The sequence below is a fragment of the Nuphar pumila genome, chromosome 13, assembly GCF_984573655.1.
Source record: "Nuphar pumila chromosome 13, dmNupPumi1.hap1.1, whole genome shotgun sequence".
NCBI lineage: Eukaryota > Viridiplantae > Streptophyta > Magnoliopsida > Nymphaeales > Nymphaeaceae > Nuphar > Nuphar pumila.
Window position 1 is genome coordinate 14,214,392 of NC_143261.1, and position 19,467 is coordinate 14,233,858.

At 39.6% G+C, this 19,467-nt stretch overlaps 1 protein-coding gene and 1 pseudogene across 1 annotated transcript; both read right to left on the minus strand.

The window, feature by feature from the left end:
- Positions 1–610: 610 nt before the first annotated feature.
- Positions 611–6,615, minus strand: LOC149817847 (uncharacterized; annotated as a pseudogene).
- Positions 6,616–12,007: 5,392 nt separating this feature from the next.
- LOC149817848 (uncharacterized) lies at positions 12,008–18,320 on the minus strand. The gene is made up of 5 exons (XM_089984710.1): positions 17,157–18,320; positions 16,449–16,554; positions 16,188–16,306; positions 14,561–14,652; positions 12,008–12,400 (listed from the first exon to the last, which is right to left on the minus strand). The coding sequence occupies exons 1-5, from the start codon at positions 18,200–18,202 to the stop codon at positions 12,366–12,368; spliced, it is 1,398 nt and encodes a 465-aa protein (XP_089840836.1). The 5' UTR covers positions 18,203–18,320; the 3' UTR covers positions 12,008–12,365.
- Between the last annotated feature and the right edge of the window lie 1,147 nt (positions 18,321–19,467).

The window sequence follows — 19,467 nt, forward strand, 5'->3', positions numbered from 1 at the left end:
TCTCATGTAATGGGAGGGGCCCCCCAGTTCTGTTATGGAAAAAAAAATTACAGAGCATAATGCAGTTTCCTATGTAATTTGGGGCATGTATATACCACTAGAAATTGGAACCATATTCAGCAAAATTCGAGTAAAAAGATCTAGTATTTAACAGACTGAATTTTCCTTTTGTTTTCCTGAACAAAAATGTGATTGAAATCAATATTTCAATTGCATGGGATTAGTCTTTCAATTTCATCAACCAAACAGGGCTATTTGTTTTTTTTTTATTGAAAAGGTAATTCCTGATAATGCCAAGATATTTTCATCAACAGTTGCTTCCCAGCATCTTCACTTAAAATTTTCGGTTATGAGGACCTCTATGCAATGCATGCAGATTGTCAGATTCTAATGGCTGTTGGTTACATAATTATCAACCATGGCAATGCCAGGCTCCCTTTATGTCGGTTCAATCGTGGTAGGGACTTCATATGGTATTCTACAAAGAGCTAAGTAGCTTCTAAATGAGGGTTTGCAATTCTTCTAGATCATGATAGGATAACACAAAAAAAATGAAATATCAATCTGTAGCATTCTTTCTTTGAAGAAAATATTTTCAAACAATGAATCTCTCTCTCCAAAATTATGGAAGACATTGCTACCTTGTGAAAATTTTCTTTAACGTGTTGTACTGTGTTCAAAATGGGAAAATCACAATACATGTTGATTACGATTCCGTTGTCATCTCCCCTTAAGAAGTTGAATGCATAATGCTGCAGTAAACAACCCAAACGAAGACATTGCCATGATGGTTGAATTCTCAAGTTTCCGGTAATATCCACCCTGAAAATTTTAATGATGGATGAAGAAAGTTGGATTAAAAGAGAAGGTTGGGTAAGCAAAGAAACGTTGTTGTGCACCTGGATCAAGGCAAACAAGATCCCAGCATTTGCAGGTACCAAAGACAGGCTCATCATACCAGCACGCAACTCATTGGTACATACCTGCAATTACATCTCAGTAAGAAGATCTTTTTCATAGATACTGGAACCAAAAAAAGAAAGGTGCAGATGAAAAATAGGACAGATTTACATGCTCCTCAGTCTTGCAAGTGAAGGTACAATTAGGACAAAAGATCCATGGATAATGCAGAAAAGAGTCACTAGGACAGCAATTTCCAGCAAACACGATTGTGAAATTCTACTCAGAACGTCAAACATGGAGCCTTATATTTAACATGATTGTGAAAATTTGTGCAAAACATGCTAAACATGCTAAACAAGGAACTTCATAATCAGTGAATTGTTCCAATAAATCTTACCTGGTAGTCATAAGCTATTACAGAAAAAGAAAAGCTAACCACCACGAAAGCAACAGTCAAGCAGTCCTCTATTCGGACAGAAAGTGCACCGCTGAACACCCATGGAACCACCGTGCTGCCAAACATTCTTGCACCAAGCAGACATGGGTATATCAATTCTATAGACACCTCTCTCCCATCTGCCTGCACTAAGATGAAAGGATGAGCAGCTTGTTTATCTCATTACTGAAACAAGACATGCATACATCTGATTTGCTGCTTCCATAACATGAAGTAAGAAGGGAAAATATCATAACAAAATCAAGGAACTGGCATTCATAGCACCATCAACCTGAAAAGATAATCAGCTGCAAAGGCATTTCACTCAATAGGTTTGCTGTGAAGATCCTATTCTGATGGCAGAAAAGTAATATTTAATAAGCAGTCGTGATTCATCAAAAATGTAGTTTTTTGTTTTCTGTTTTATTTTCTTCCTTTTGTTCATTTTCTTCTTTTTTTTGGCTTATCTTGACAGACAAGTCCAGATTGAACCAGACGTTTTTAATAATCAGAATTCACTTGGGAACTATGTCACAGGGATTCGGCCAGACAGGTGCCGCACCCGCGTTGACGCGATGCAACGCGTGTGCGCGTGCGGCACCCAGTGCGGTCAACCCGACCCTGGTTGCGGTCAACGCAACCAGGGTCATTTTTTGGATTTTAAAAAAAAAATCTGGGCTGCGGAATCAAAAACCCAAACTTTTTCGCGAAAAATGATCAAAAGATGGAAAAAAGAAAACTCACAAAATTCTGAGAGGACCAACAGGAAGATGAAGATGGAGGAGATGAGGGTGATGAGTCCTCCGGAGAGCGTCCTGCTGTAGAAGTCCTCGTTGATCTTCGGGTAGGCGTCGAGATTCCGGAGCTTGTTCATCATCTCCATGGCCCTCCTGGCCACCGGAAAATAGGCAAGCTGGGAATTCCGGCGAGGGAATCTAGGGTTTCCGCTCTCTCCCCACAACCCTCTTCCTCTCCCTCTTTATTTTGCCGACAGAGCTACCGTGAAATACTCTCTTTCTCCTATTTTTTTGTCCTTTTTTACATACGGAACTTCCTTTTTTGGGGGTTTATTTATTATTTGCCTTCTATATGAGGGTTGGCATTTTTCCGAACGGTACGATCCCGTGACGATGTATGACATCCAAAGGTCAAGTCCAAGGACTAATGAGTCATGACCACGGTTGTCATTGGTTGGTGGATCGGATATCCGATTCAGACACAGGAAGGTGTGAGCTCCCAGGTAGCACGCAATGAGGTTCGGATTCGGGTTCGAATTACATCGGGTAGAGGAGACCTTCAAGGCAGCTCAAACTCGTCCCACATAATTGAAAATAAAAAGTATTAAAATGTATTATTTCAATTAAAAAGTTATATACATAGCTCACAGGGGCTATCCTTTTCTGACTAAGGGCTACCATAGTTGTCATTTGACATGGGATGACCATGGTACATACAGGTGGGCAACCGGCCCAGCAGCCTGATGGGCTAAGCCTACCCGGCTCAGGCCCGGTTTGGGTCATGATTTTAGAAACCCCATCTATTATATACGTGAGATGGGCTAGGGCCAGCCCGCGGGCTATCGGGGTCATTTTGGTCCATTTTTTGGATTTAAAAAAAAATTCTGGGCTGCGGTACCCCGGACCCCCTTCTCTCTCTCTCTCTCTCTCTCTCTCTCTCTCTCTCTCTCTCTCTATATATATATATATATATATATATATATATATATATATATATAGCGCCGAACCCCGCACCCAAGGTTTTTGAAAGTGCCACACCCCCGCACCCATGTGACATAGCTTGGGAATTGAAATATCCATTGGCAGTTCAGCCAAGAAATATTGTTTATTTATTTCCACTAAATTGTGTGTGTATGCATGTGCCTCATTTGTGTGTGTGTGTGAGTCCAATTTCTATAGAATATTGGATATTCCATCACCTATAGTGTGGCAACCTATAGTAGTTGGTTTTTGGTATTGCTGATAATAAGTAGATATGATACGCATGTTTCTGTGGTCTCTGATTGTAACCAACATGCTTCCCATTATCTGTTTTAGATGTCCAAGGAAGTTGCCAGAGCATGGCACTTACTGATCAAAATTGCACTTATACGACCCTATAAAATAAAGAAATTAGCATCCTTAAAACATGTGATTTGTAGAAAATTGGGCAAATTAGATAGTTTTAACTTGAGTTCCACAGGTCTGACTGAATTGCCTTTCTACTGGTAAGATAAATAAGCAGTTGGCATAAGAAGCTCACACACACATCAAAGTGCACACACAGTATACATGCACAGATGCATGCATACATATTCACTGTGATGATGGAAATTGGTATACATAATTTCAGAGACTAGATGACAAAGAAACCCATGCAACTAGTTAACATTAGAACTTTGAGAAGAACATAATCAAGAAGTCAATAAAAGGAAAACTGCATGTCTTGCAATACACTTGTGCAAAAAACTTTGACACTTAGGCCTTGTCGATGTTATTTTTCTGGATTATTTTTCCTTCTTTCTTGATTTCTTTTCTATCCCTTTTATCCTCAATTTCCCTTTCTAATCTTTTTACTTTTCTCTACTTCTTTCCTTTCTTTTCCTTTCCTTCATTCCTCATATCTATACCAAGTCTAGACTCTAGACATCAGATATGTGCACTAGCTGCTCCTACCAGACAAGCGGAGCCCCGTTGGTAACTAAAACCATTTTTATTGAGTGAAACTCTTGAAAAGTTAAATTTTGTTAAAATATTACGAATTTTTGGGAACAAATATTTACAATTTTGCAAGAAACTCAATGTTTTCAATATAACTTTATGATAGCTCTTTTTTAGAAAACACTACAAGAAATTCAACATTTTACCCATGCATACACACCCAAATTTGCATGTACATACTGTTTAAAGATATATTGCAAAAGTTACTACTTGCGAAATTGCTACAATCTAAAAACATATTGAAAACTATCGGAAAATAAATACCACTAGAGTTGGTGTCCAGAGAAGCCAAAAGATTGCCATGGAGAAATATACACTTGAATGGGCCCAGGCCAATAGCAATATCCTTTTATCTGCCATGCAAGCATCCAGCATTTTCTTCATAAGAGAAGGATAAAAAAGAAACAAAATGTAAGATGTACAAAAGCATGTGCCCATGCATATGGAAAAATATATATACATGTTCAAGCACATACATTCACATGTGGGTAAGCACATACAGTACTGTCTTAGATGCTTTCACATTTACACCAAAAGTATAGAAGCTTCCTGGATAGAACATTAAGGAGCATATTCCACCTTGTTTACAATAGGGCTGCACACGACCTGAGTTCGAACCGAGTTTCGGCTGGCTCAGCTCGGCTCATTAAGCAAAATCTGTCTGCTCGAGCTCGAGCCAAACTTGGGCAAACTGTGTCCGTGTGATTGGCTCGAACCAAGCTTAGCTCATTTATTTTCTCATACGAGTTTGAGCCGAGCATAAACGGGGTGAGCCCAAGCTAGTTCAGCTTGTTGTAGAGCCGTAGTTTACAATAAAGATCTTTTTGGTAATTCAGGGACATTTTAAACCTAAAGTAGGAAAAATTTTAAGACATTGAAAGTGTAAAAAGCCAAGTTCCGTGAGAAATAAAACTGGACTTTTAACTTTATGAAACTACTTCAACAATATTAATTTCATTGTTTCATTATTCCAATAAATTGTATATGGACACAACGATTTGCAGTTACCATTGAGAATTTGAGATCAAGTGAAGTCAATGTAAACTTGTAATTATTTAATCCTGATCTTGGTCTATGTTCACCCCACCCACTGCTGATATAAATGATGCACATGATTGCCAAAGCAGAAGCAGCAAATGCAGAGAAAACTACAAAATTCTCAGAACTCCATGAAATTAATGAATTTGCCATAACCTGGCTTCCAACTAGTGAAGCAGATTCCACAAAAGTCATCAACCAAAGAGTGTCACTCAACAATTCCTCCTTGAAAGACATCTGGAAAAAGGAAAAAGTATGTACAACAAAAATTAACAATATAAAAAGCATAATTTTCTAATACTAACATTGAATTTGCTGTCGCATTGACACAAACCTTTTTATGTTCAGCCACCATCCACGTCTCAAAACTGCATGAGGATAAAGATGAGGATAATGACAAGAAGATGCTTGATATCCAAACACTTGGATATTTGTTCACACACTTTATGATACCACTAGCAAGTTGGAGAAGGCAAGAAAACATGCATGCGTTTTTTTGACCTCTGCAATATAGGTGAATTCATCAGACTTCTCCCATGAGATTAGCTCAGGTTTTCAGCAAAAAAAAAAAACTCAGAAACTTAAGAATAATAGTCACCATTATTGGACTAGAGAAGAAAACTAGCTTTGGACATGGTCAAAAAATAATTCCATATAAGGAGCTAAAAGGGTATTTGGTTAGTTAGAACAACAGGGAAAGGAAGAACAAGGTAATCTGCTTGACCATGATGAATATCCAAAAGATTCCAACAATCAAATATGGGGCACTGAAATGTTATGTGATGAAATTTCATGCTTTAGAAAATCATAATTTAGTGAATCAAACAAACATGCAAGGCCTTGTCAATGACCTAATAGCAATATGATGATTTTAAAATACAATGCATCAAAGCAAAAAAGGAATATGATTTTAGACCTTTTAAAGGCCTCGAGACATGCACCAAAAATAGCTACAAAAGGCATACACCTCAAGGTGTGGAATGCACCACTTATTAAAAAATTATGATAGCTTGGCATTGGCATTAATCTTTCTAACAGATGGATGTGTCTGCATGTATACATCTGTGGATTCTAGTCGAGCTAACTTGCTTCATAAATTCTTCAAATACCATTATGCTGCTGGTAGTATGTAAAGGTGTAAGTTACAATGTTTCCCCTATATGATAGTAATCTCTTTTCTTGTATGCTTACCAATTTCATGGTACCAGAAGAACAAAAGTGAATTACATTTCTTCCACCCATTTTTATAATCTGTTTAACTACTTACCCATCAAAAGAGAGGCCGAGAAAAGAAGATGGTAGCCACGGAAAAGGTAAAAAACCTGAAACCAAGCAGAAAGCAATCAAGAAACTCCTCTGGAACTGAAAAAACTGAGGTGAGTTGGGCGAGGCACCGATATTTCGAGAGGAGATCAAGAAGAAGAAGGGGAAGACAAGGATTGATGCAGAGGAGGCAGCGAAGAGGAGCACGTAGAGCCAGGGGCTAGGCTCCCACACATCGGGTGGGATGACGACCCCCATTTGGTCGAGATGGTGATCGGTGAAGATTGAAGACTATGGTGGGGACGAAGGGGAGGAGATGGCCACCATGGTTGGAGGAACAACTCTTGGCGGCCAAATCCTTGACGAGAATTCGGACGATTCTGGGTTTATCGCAGATGAGTCCAATGAGTTAGTTTGCTTTCAGATTTCAACGGACGTTTTGCTCACGACGTTACATAAGGCTCAGAGCTTCTAACACCAACTAGGGGTGGGCACCGGGCCGGCCGGGGCCATTTAGAGCTCGGCCAGCCGGGCTTTAAGTGGGACCGGGCCCGGAGATGGCCCTGCCCGTTTACTAACGGGCTGAGTTTTTTGTGCGGTTATTAACGAGCTCGGGTTTGAAGAGCAACCCACCAAGCGGATCCTCGACTCAAATTCATTTCTAAATTATAATAATTAACAAGTTTTCAACTTATCATGCCCCCAATTAATTATCTTTATATATTTCATAAAATTAACCTAACTAATTAAGTAAATAATAATAGTTATCAAGTTACTATGCAATAGTTTTTTTTTTAATTTATATTATAAAAAAATAATAAATAACTTAGGCCCATTGGGCCCGCCCAATCCCAGCTGTCCAGTATCTAGCTGGCCTAGGCATAAAACCTTGGCCCAAACCCGGCCCATAACAGGTGCGGTTGGCTTGGCCCATTAGCCACCTGATCCATTGGCCACACGTAACACCAATTATCTCTTGCATGCTTTGAACCTATGAGTTCTAGGTAGGATGTCTGTGCACGGAAGAAGCAGGGATCCATCCGGACCCGCCCCATTTGGGCAGGAGATAGACAACATGAAACGTGAAATGAACCGGAGATGACGGTGAAAAAAAAACCCATGCTGGGTTAAGGCGGGGATGGACTTGCACTTCCCCTGCCTCGCCTGTTCTCAACCTTCATTTTATTATAAAATGACTAAAATACCTTTAGTTATTTAATAAAATTATATATGTAACTCTTATACATATTCCTCCGGCAGGTTATATGTGCACCCCCGGAACATGCACTGTCCGGAGCGACTGAGCGCCGCGTGGTGCTCAGTCGGGTGTTAGGGGGGCGTCATACACCGCCGTACATCAGTCTGCCGGATATACGGTGCCCTCGTACACCCGACTGAGTGTCACGCGGCGCTCAGTTGGGACCCCGGAACATGCACTATAGTTACAGTGCATCTTCGAGGGTGCACACGCAACACCCTCTCCATATTCCTAATACTAACTTTCTAACCCTAAAGCCTAAAACAACCCTTTCGGCATTTTCAGTTCTCCTTTCTCTCCTACTTGCCATGGGCAACCCTTTCAACCTTCTCTCAAGGCTTCTTGTGCTGCTTTGAATGGCGTGACAACTCGACTGTCTTGGCTATTACCTGCTCGATTGTATCAACATTTTGTGAAACTGGATCAACTAATTACGTGTTTGCATCTATTGGTAATTGCTTAGTTGTTTGTTCATTCTGATGTTGGTTTATGCAATCAGGCCCGTGACTTCCATCCAGAGGAAGGTTAGACAAAAGGTAAGTGTTGACCTTCAGTCTGTAAATAGTTGTATGATTATGTATACTGTTGAGATATATTCTTGGGGTTTTCTTGTTCATGGGGGTGTAGGGATGGCAGTGGACCAGGGGAAAGTGGGCCCTACCCCGCCCCGCCTCGCCCCGTTTGGACCAGGGATGAAGGGTATGAAACGGGGATGGAGGCGGGGACGAAGGTTAAAATCCATCCCCGTCCGGGGGTGGAAGCGAGGATGGACGTGCACTTTTCCCCGCCACGATCCCCGCCTCATCCCCGCCCCGACCACTTTTCCCCGCAATATCCCCGCCCCGCCTCATCCCTATTTAAACCGGGGATGGAGGACATGAAATGGGGACGAAGGCGGGGGTGGAGGATAAAATCCATCCCCGCCAGGGAGGCGGGGCGGGGGTGGAGACCTTGTCCCCCGCCCCGCCCCGCCCCGCCCCACTGCCATCCCTATTGGGGTGGTTAGTCGGTTCAATGGATTTGCAGGATATGGGAGATGAGTGTCGTATGGAGCGCTACATAATCGTCGGCTGGATGTGTAGCCTTATGCAGATATTTGGGATTGCCTCTTTTCACACGTCGGTTGAAGCCATCATTTTGTGAACATCTGCTCAAGAAATTTTGAAGTATACTGGAGAGTTGGAGCAACATGACACTTTTAATGGCGGGTAGGTTTGTCCTCATCAAGTCTGTGCTTGCGTCGTTTCCTTGGATGTCATGCTTTAGATTGCCTTGCTCTGTCATTTTAAAAATGAAAAGGATCATGAATCAGTTTCTCAAAATGATTGTACTGTACAATTAATTTGACATTTTTTTTAAATGGCCCACAATTTTTACTATTCTTCTCATGTTTAAAATTGCAAATATTCAGTTTTAAAAAGTTATGTTTACCCTTAGCACATATAAATTTTCTAAATATATGTGAATTTTCTCTTAAATATGTGATTGTTTTTTGCAGAACAATTTCTATTATCATATTTGCATTTTTCTGATTTAACATTAAAAAGTTGACTTTTTATAGTCGTCAAAAATTTGAGACATGCTTGTAACTTTTCTATTTTGAGAGAGAACTGAAACCCCTTTTAGGATTCTTGTTTTTTAGTTCTAAAATTAGAATAAAAGCATGCTCTGCATACTGAAATTGGTACGGTTGTGCCTTTTTTGTTTGTTCTATATTATTTTCTAGCTATCTGCACTAAAAATAGAGAAAAAAAGATAAATCAAGATATTAGTTTTGCAATGCCACCAAGATCACCTTGATTTGATCAATGGTTGGGGAGAAACGTTCTCTAAAAGATAAATTATTCAGTTGTTCTAGTTTGTCACGCTTGCTTCTATTTCAGATTTATAACTAAAAATCATGCACCCTACAAGGGTTTTTGGCTCTGGCTTAAAATAAAAAATTATAGGCTTGTGTCTTAGCTTTTCAACAACTATAAAAACAAAGAGTTTTTTTACGTTGGATCGAATAGATATAAATAAGAGAATAGCGACTCTTCCGCAGAAAGTATATATATGATTTTTCTCCTAAATATATTCGATTTGTCTCTTACATATGCAATTTTCTCTTATATATGCAATTTTCTTTTATTTATATATGTGAAGTTTTTCCTAAACATGTAATTTTTTCCTAAATATATATAGAGTTGCTCTTATACATGTGATTTTCTCTTAAATATATGTGGAGTTCATATTATATGTGTTATTTTTCTCCTAAATACATATAATTTTCTAAGTTTAACAACGCACATATATTTATAAGAACTTCTGAGGTATATGTGAACTTAGTCAGATACAAGATTTGAGTTTAACTGGATGTTCATACTTATTTTTATGCAAACTTTCTCATTTTATGCACATATTTTATGTGGAGTTTCTCATTTTATATAGACTTCCTCATCCTCACGTATATTTTATGCAAACTTTCTCATCCTCACGTATATTTTATACAAACTTCTTCATCCTCGCATAAATTTATGCAAACTTATTTTATGCAAACTTCTTAATCCTTTATTATATTGAACAATTTATCTTTCATAGGAGGTTTATCTCCAGTCGTTCCTCAAATTAATGTGATTTTGTTGGCGTTAGAAAGCTAACATCTTGATATATCTTTTATTTATTTATTTTTATTTTCATATTTTTTATGCAGGTGGCTAAAAAATATTATAGAATAAATAAAAAAGGTATAACCGCACATGTTCATCTCTTGTTTTAGAAATGTTATCGAGTTGTATCTCATCTCCTTATCATTGTTTTCAGTGAATTAGGTGTCATTAAAAAGGCATTTCTGTTTTGTTTTTTTTTGTATTTTTTCTAGAATCCTTTACTATATAGGTCAAAACGTCGTCTGAAAATAGGTTATTCAGTTATTCTAGTTTACAGAGTATGCTTCTATTCTGATTTTGAAACTTAAAAAATGAAAACTCTAGAGAAATTTTTGGTTCTGACTCAAAATATAAAAGTTATAATCATGTGTATTAGCTTTAAAATGACTATAAAAACACAAGTATTTGATGCCAAATCGGAGAGATACAAATCTAAGAAGAAACACGGTTATGTAAAAAATAATTACATATTTAAGAGAAAGTTCATATATAAAGTTCACAAGTGCAAAGAGTAAAAATATTTTTTTAAATCTAGATATTTACAATTTTAAACATGAGAATAATATTAAAAAATTATAAAACATTTCAGAAAAAGTGTCAAATTAGTCGTACAGATCATTTTTCAAATAATTTTATGTGGCATGACTCCTGCAAATCGGCACATTCACATGTTAGATTGGGACAATGTCTGCATAACTAAGGAAGAGGGTGTCTTAGGCATCAAATCCTTGTGAGACCATAACGATGCTTGTCTCTCCAAGCTTGGTTGGAAGCTATTGCAGAATGTTTCAAATCCCTGGGTTCAACTATCTTCTTCAATCTTTGGTTTGCTTTTTACATTTGGCCCACAAAGGTTCATATGGATGGAAAGGTCTTTGTTATGGTCTCTCTTTGATTAAGAAAAAATTTAGTTGGAAGATTGGGAACGTGCTACAGACCTCCTTCTCGTGGATTTCACCTAAGCCATTAATCAAATATATTGGATGCCCTATCAAAAAATCGGTGTTCAGATTTTTGTTTCCTATTAGGGTTACTGCTATTCTGGATGGCAATTCTGACTATGAATATGACATCCCAGAATCGGTGAAGTTGTTCTTAGCGGCTTCAAATACTCGGTTGCAAGAAGTGATGCTCTGACCAGCTGATACGGAGAGAGGGCCTTCTGCTTTCACAACTAAATCAGTGTGGGAGGTGATTCGTGCTCATCATCCGAAGGTGGACCAGTGAAGGTTCATTCGCTACCCCGGAGCCGCCCTTACCCTGTTGTTCGCTTCCTATGGTCGCCTGCCAAGACCGGCTGCAAGAAATCAGGTTCTCCTTGGTATCTGGCTTCCTAGGAATCTCTTCTTCAGTCACAAACTTTCGTCATTGTGCCCCCCCCCCCCCCCCCCCCCAAAGCTTGAGAGATCTAGCCCTACAGTAACGATCAGAGGACCATCCATCAAAAAAGGCAAGGCAATCGGATAGTTATGAATGATGGCAGAATTTGGAGCACGCTAATAGAGCTCACAAGTAAAGGCCGCTACCAAACATGTGGTCTCTTCTGAGTCCTCAACGTTTACAAAAGAAATGAGCACATATCATCCATGACTCGCAAAAAGCAAAGAGTAACACAATGATAGAACACAACTTTGATAGGAAGGCATGAAATTGGTGACCCTATAACAATCTAGAGGCTGCAAGATGCAAACCTGAAGCTAAAACTTCAAAAAAAGCAGCTTCTCTTACACTAACAGAGAAAACATTACACAGTAATGGCATAGTTTTCTATTAAATTAAGGTCTTTACTTGGCAGCATCTAAATCCACTTGCCAAAAAGTAACAAACCCTCTGAGGCTTCAGACAATAACCGAGATTACTGAATCTGGTTGTCTGGAGAAACAAAGTCTGTATAATCATAATCACATGTATGATAACAATCACTTGTTCCCAGCAGTAACATTCCAAACGTTATTTATATATAACACAAACTGGACCATATACACAATGGCACAATGTCAACACATGCACATATCATATGGATATCAATATGGTTATCCCCCACAAATAATCCTGGGCCTTGAGTATTGAGATACTTGACAGCGTCCTCAAAGTTGAGAAGATTAGCCTGAAGAAGAGGGATCTACCGTTGCATGCTCTGAAAAAACACCACCCAAACGAATAAAGATGTAAGAAAATCTCACTATTGAACAAAACATTGTTACAACTAAACGGGAAAAAAAGAAGGAACTGGAAAGAAAAATTATGTTGGGAATAATATCAAACCACTTGACCTCATAAAATACCCGTCTTTAAGAGTTAAATCATGCTTGGCACCCTTAAGGGAGTTACCTCACAGGTTGAACCTCCACATTGCATACTCCTCACAATCACTTGTCCCACATTTCTCATGGTTTGCTAACTCAATACCTTAGTTGTACTCCTATGGACTAAGAAGGTGTGAGACCCAAAGTATGGCATTGTCCAAATACTGTCACATAGGTGCGGGTGCGGATGCGGCACTTTAAAAAAACTTGGGTGAGGGGAGGGTATATATATATATATATATATATATATATATATATATATATATATATATATATATATATATATATATTAACAGTTTTAGGTTAATACTAATGAAATAAAAACAATTATCATATCATCAATACTTCATGCATAAATTCATGCAATAAATCAAATTAACAATCTACAATTGTTATTCCTCGGTAATAAAAAATAACACCACACTAGTGCGGAGGTGCGGATACATACATGTATCATAGTCACCTGTATCGTTAAAGGTAATTTCTGGGCGAGGGTATTTTTCTGAGAGATTTTCAAAAGATAAATTGCAAGAATATCTCATGAGTTTAAAATTTTTTAAAAATATAAATAACAACAAAAAAACTAAGAAAATAATAAGTTTTGCATTATTTTTCTTTTAAAAATATAAAGAAACATGTTTTAAAGGTTTTAAAATATAAAAGAAACAAAAAAAGGAGGAAATGCAAACTTAAAATTAAAAAAATATCTAAAAAAATATCACGATAAATCTGTTGATATTTTGAAAATATTGCAATATTTTCAAAATATCAGTGATATCGGTGACAGTGGTATGTATGTATGTATGTGTATGTATACGTGTATGTGTGTGCATTTATGTATCTATACATATATTATAGATAAAACTGGACTTGCTGAGGGTTAACCAAATCTATCTTTGGACAAAAATGGACCTCAGTGTGGTTGACTTCACCAGACATAAAAGAAGTTGTATCCAAGTGTCGCATGGGTGCGGGTACTGTGCCCTGTAAGAAGAGTCCGTGCTACATAGTCCAAATAATAAACATGCTAAAAAGTCAGCTCTCCATGTCAAGAGAATAAAACCACGGAGTTTGGTTTTGCATACCTCTTTAAGTTATTAGATTCATGCAATCATGCCCATCATAGCGTAAATATTTCTATCAATTAAATAAAATCTTGAGTTTATGCATCTTATGTGAAAAATGGATCTAAGCAGTTTTCAAATTTTTGTCCATCTCATTATAAATTTCTAAATATATGGTAACTCAAACTTAAACACCCCCCACCCCACATATATTTCTTGACAAGTAATTGTGAAGAAAGAATCAGCATACACTTGATGCTACAACAATGATTACAAGGGCCTAATTGTCAAGTCATCTATACATGCATTTGGTGTATTACCCCAACCCAAGGGAATTCAGAGAGAAGGTACAGTGTTTTCTTTTCTTCTTTTTTCTGTTATAAGGTATTTCTTTGCTTTTCTCTTGGCAAATACTTGCTCTAGTGAAATATTTTAAGATTTCTCATACATTTTATAAATCGGAAGTCTTACATTGAATTTCAAAAGATAAAGGACCCCTTTTGCTGTTGTCTCATGCCCTCAATTACCATGAAAGCTTTTGCAAAGGATTAACATGATAAGAGTGTAACCCAAACTCTTAACAGAAATGAGGCCAAATCCTAATGCTAACAAGCATACTGATACCAAAGAATCCAAATTTCTTTTGGACCAACACTATGGGAAGAAGAAAATGCAGGACAGAGATTGACTACCCTAAAGTAAGACACATGAATAACCACCACCTCAGAAATATATCAATATTCAAAGTCATGTTTAGGAAAAGTCCAGCAACATGGTAATTAGTTGCAAATCACAGTAACTTTAATGTTTTGAACATATAGAGGACAAATAACTCAATACATGCATCAAAATAGGCTATAGTAACACAATGTACTTTTAGATGCAACATTTAGGGAAAAAAAAAGATTGCTTCAGGATGTGCCTTACCAGGTGGACCTCTAGGAGTGCTCCCTTCTATGAACTTTGAAACACCAGAATTACTGCCTCCATCACCGCATGCATGAACATCTTCCAACTTTCTGCAAAGAGAAGAACTTTCTATATATTATATAAAAATCAAGAATGTAAACTCAGTGCAAAGAGAAAAGCTAAAATTGGGTAAGAGAAAGACAGAAACCACATGGATAACGTCTCTTATTATTTGACAAAGATGGAAGAGATAACTACCCTTTTGCTCACTAGAAGGCCCAAGTCTTTGAAACTCTTCCTAATTAAGGAAAAAATTTGAAAAAAAAGGACAACCTTGCTGGTGTTGCCAATGGATTCAGTCGGACCAGGATCCAAGAGAAATAAGATAATAACTTGAGATAAAGTAATATACTCAATTCATTCAAAATTAAATATCAGTTAATCCTTTTTGAAAATGATAATAACTCCTTGATTCATCTAATATCGGCACAGAAACCATATAAATCGATCTTTTCCAAAACCTCCATGTTTCTGGACTGCATTCAAATTACTGTAAACCAAGTACTTTCTTTGTGCCATGATTTTAAGCGGATAACTTTACATATAACTTCCTTCAAATTTATTGAGTTGCAGAGTAGATAGACAGACAGACATGTGCGGGTACGCCGGGTAGATAGAATTTGCTGGAATCAAAAGAGAGGGTGATAATCACAAATATGCCTCACACAGACGACCATTAGAAATTAAAATTGAGAATATTTAGGATGTCCCTTTACAATACCTAAAATTTTTGTTTCATAGTGCAAGTACTTTCTCATATGGAAGGAAAGATGGAATTTGCATTTCTTAAATTTCTTCATTTATCAGTTTTTATCCCTTCCAAGTGCTATTGTTATCCTAATAGTCAACATATAGAAATATATCCATCAGACCAAAGTGAACTAAATATGTCTGGCAAGCATGGGCCTTGGACCCATTAATTCTTGTTTAAGACATCCCAACTCTGGACACTTAACCATGAACTTCAACTCAAACATCTGTTTTGTTTCAAATAGAACATCACTCAATTTTATATAAGGATGCAATTGAAAGGCCTGGTTCTCAAATCCGAGGGAGATCCTTGGAACTGAGATCCGAGGATCTGAGAACAGATCCTTTCCTATCTGTTCTCAAATCCAAGGATCCGGCCAGGTCATTCTCAGATCCATTCTCAAATCTGAGATCTGGCCCTATTTTCCTTTATCAGAGGGTCACCTGTTGGAATAGCATTGTATCTGAGCATGGTACACATGCCACATCAGCAGCTGTCCATGCCATGCCAGATCCTCAGCTCTGAGGTGGTGTGGGGCACGCTGCACGGGCTCCATGTCAAGATCCAAGGAGATTCAAATGGCTGATTTAGTATCGGGGATCTGAGATCCTTGAAATAAAGGAAGCAAGGGAGAGATACAAGGATATCTTGTCCATTTCTCTCTTTTTTTTGTTCAAATCTGATCCAAGGGATTTAAACACATCATTATTCTCTTAAGCTTCTGTAAGGTTCCATTGTAATGAAACTAACAAGGAAAGATGACGTGCGAGAACCTCACAAATCCTATTCATCCGTAATATGCAGAGCCTAAAGAGGGAACATTCAGGAGCTCACCCTTGATCTTCTAAAGTCGCTTGATGACGTGTAGATGGGTTTGAATCTGTTGTCAGTGCAGGACCTGCAGGTGCTGCCGCTTCAGGACCACCACTGCATCCACCATGTTCCTGATCACCCTGCAACAGTAAGAAATGTGGAAACACTGACACTCGTTATATTCCCATTAACAAAAAAGCTAAAAGTGAACGTGCAACATTCTCCTCTGAAAAAAAAAAACATGCAACATTCTTCCAAGAAACATCAGGATTCAGGACTCACCCCTGATACTGCAGCTTTCCACTCGGGAATGTTTTCAGAAAGAAGTGCAATATACTGCTCCATAGCCACCTCCGGATTCATGCTCCCCAGCCTTTGCCAAGAATGCCTTGCACACGTAACCAGTGTCCGCCATCACTCATAGATAGCAGCTCTCTACCCTGTTAGTATGACTAGCAATCAAACTATACCCTGAAATTTAGCGCAAAATAGGCCCCCTAGATACCCCCTGGTTGTCCAACATCATAACTCCATTCACATACAACCAGAAACTTTCTTTTTGGATCAAATGAACATAAATTTGTGAACGTCAAACGAACGACTATCCTTCGCAAACTAGGCCACCACCTAACACACTCATCACCCAGCTCTATGTGTGTGATACCCACTCCAAAGGCTTAACCCAAACTAGCGAAAAAACGGTATGGTTCAATCTTCAATAACGTCAGAGTCACACACAACGCAAGAGCAAGAAGAATGTCAGGAATAACAATCACCATGGACTCCAAAAAGAGTAGAAAAGAAACAACAAAATTATGCGGATTAGCGGTAATGCACTTCGCAAAATTCATCCTTACCTTTTGCTTCTTGTGGTTAGCTATAGAAAACTCTACCTAATCGCATTTCTGATAATTCTATTGTATAACTTAGAAAACTAAAAACGCCAGCAAGAAAAACATCACCGGAGAGCAAAAAGCAAGAGATTAGTACCACTTTGCACGAGCAGCCGGCTTCAATGCTGAAGGCGGCGACTGGTAGCAGGGTCCTTCGGTCGCAGCCTTGTGCAGCCCATACAGCTGCATCTGAACATCGTTGCCCAACTTCGAAAAGATTTCTCCGCCATTGGGAGAAGCAAAGAAGCCCTCTGCAACACTGAAGAGCTTCGCCACCTCGCTTCTCTCAATCCCTTCCCAATCCTCCTCATCACTAACCCCACCACCTCCCTTCTCATCCGCTTCAGACTGTCGCCCTCGACCCTTCTCGATGCTTTCTTCGTGTTCTTCGACCTCCCTCGCTGGTTCGGGATCAAATTCGCAGTCAACGATAGCCTGCTTCTCCGTAGCTTCCTCCTTGCACGCTTCCGACACTGCAACCTCCCCCAATTCGCAAGTTTTCGATCCTATGTTCGAATTTACAGAATTCTCATCACCTTCCTCCGTTTCCATCAACTCTTGAACTTCTCCCTCCTTCCGTCGCTCTTCCACCGCCGAATATTCCGCAGCAATCCCTTCCGAAGGCGAAGAAGGCAACTCAGAGCCGTGATCCCGTACAACTTCCGTCCTCTCCTCCTCCGTCTGCCGGCAAACACCGCCGTCATCGGCCAACTCCCGCCCGAATCCCTCATCCTTCGCCTCTTTCGCGCTCTCCTCCACCGAAACTCTCTCCGATCCTCGAACAACAGCCGTTCCACATCCGAATTCCATCATCCTCTCCGGCACCTCGCGAACCTCCACCGTCTCCGTCGTCTCCCTCACCCTCTCGTACCGAGCTTCGCCTAACCTCAACCCCTTCTTCTCCTCCCTCGCCAATCCACACTCGAACCCTTTTACCTCAACGCTCTCACCTCCTCCGCGCCCGACCGGAATCCCTCTCCGGTCGCCGGAGAACCCAACCGAGGCGGATTCATCGTCGGCGGTTGTCGTGGGCTTCCGTGGATCCTTCTCCGAATCAGAAGCCGCGGAGACGAGCTTCGCGAGAAGCAAGGCGAAGACGAGAGATAAGAAAGCGGTTAGGAAGATCTCCTGCAATACCTCCATGGCTTCCGCTTCCCTTCTCTTTATCTCTCTTTCTATCTATACGAGAAGGGAGAGTCGTGAGAATGGAAGGAAGGATGAGGTCAGGTGAGAATTGCAGAGGAGCAAAGCATATTCTTTTGCATCTGCGAGAGGAAAGAACATGAGAGAGAAAAAGACAGACACCGTGCCTTTTGATTGGGGTGTCAACGGGCCAGGTTTATCCGGACCCGACTCGAACCAAACCCTATAGGGTCCGGGTATGGTGATAAATAAGAAGACCCGAACCGGATCCGGATTCGAATGTCCGATTAATATATGGACCCGGGTATAGTTAATGAAATTTTATACCCGACCGAGTTTCGTTTAAGACTCACAAATTTTAATGTAAAAATGATACAAATTATGGTTTCACCTGGTTTGCTTCATGTAGTTCTTATCGGGTCTGGGTATGATTTTTTTTATAGAGAACCCGATTAGACCCAAGCCCGGACCCGATACCATACTTGAAAATCTGGTTCAAGTCTGGTTCTACCTGGGTCCAAACCAAACCAAACCCGTCGGTACCCCTACTTTTGATTGGACGGCATTTGATGGGGAAACGTATCGGTCGTGACTCGTGACAGAGAAGACGGTTCTGTTGGGTACCAAGTTGTATAGCGTCGCGGTCGGACTACATTTTTGCAGTTTGGGCTCAATAAAACTCGGGCTGAGCCCAGCCCAATTACGTCCGGTCGGGCCCATGTGCAGAACACACATAGCTTGACAAGCCCGACCTATTAACTGGGTCGGGCTTAATGGGCAGGGACCAACCGGAGCCTGAATATAACTGACTCGGGCCGAGCAGGTCATATGACTTCAAATCACGATTGATTTTATACTCAACCAAACAGAGTCATGGAGTTGAGGCGTTAGTGACCTAAGATTGTAGCTGTCAAATCAGCATCCTTTTTGTCCAGCCCGGTTCCCCATGTTACCAATGAAGGCAGGAAAAGAGAAAAAAAAGAGTGAAGACTTGGATGCCAAAGCTTATCCCAACATAGCCACATGCATTCAAATGTGAACTTTAGGTGTGTGACTAAACCATGGTTACTGCCAAGTATTGCTACCCTCTTTGCTAACATGTGATTTTCATATGAAAGTTGTGGCCCTACCATAACCGTTAGTTTCCCTAGCTGTGAGAAAATGGCCTATTTTCACATGAACAAAGAAAATGGGCTATTTCCCCATAAAACGGGGTGAAATAAACAGGGCTCAAAGATTGGTCTCTCTCTCTCTCTCTCTCTCTC

What these genes read in the sequence shown, in the direction of transcription:
- LOC149817848 (XM_089984710.1), bottom strand. Translation starts at nt 18,202, where the DNA reads ATGGAGGTATTGCAGGAGATCTTCCTAACCGCTTTCTTATCTCTCGTC. An exon ending in GCGACTTTAGAAGATCAAGG is followed by an intron (nt 14,653 to 16,187) that starts GTGAGCTCCTGA and finishes TTCTCTTTGCAG; the next exon opens with AAAGTTGGAAGATGTTCATG. An exon ending in CACTCCTAGAGGTCCACCTG is followed by an intron (nt 12,401 to 14,560) that starts GTAAGGCACATC and finishes GTGTTTTTTCAG; the next exon opens with AGCATGCAACGGTAGATCCC.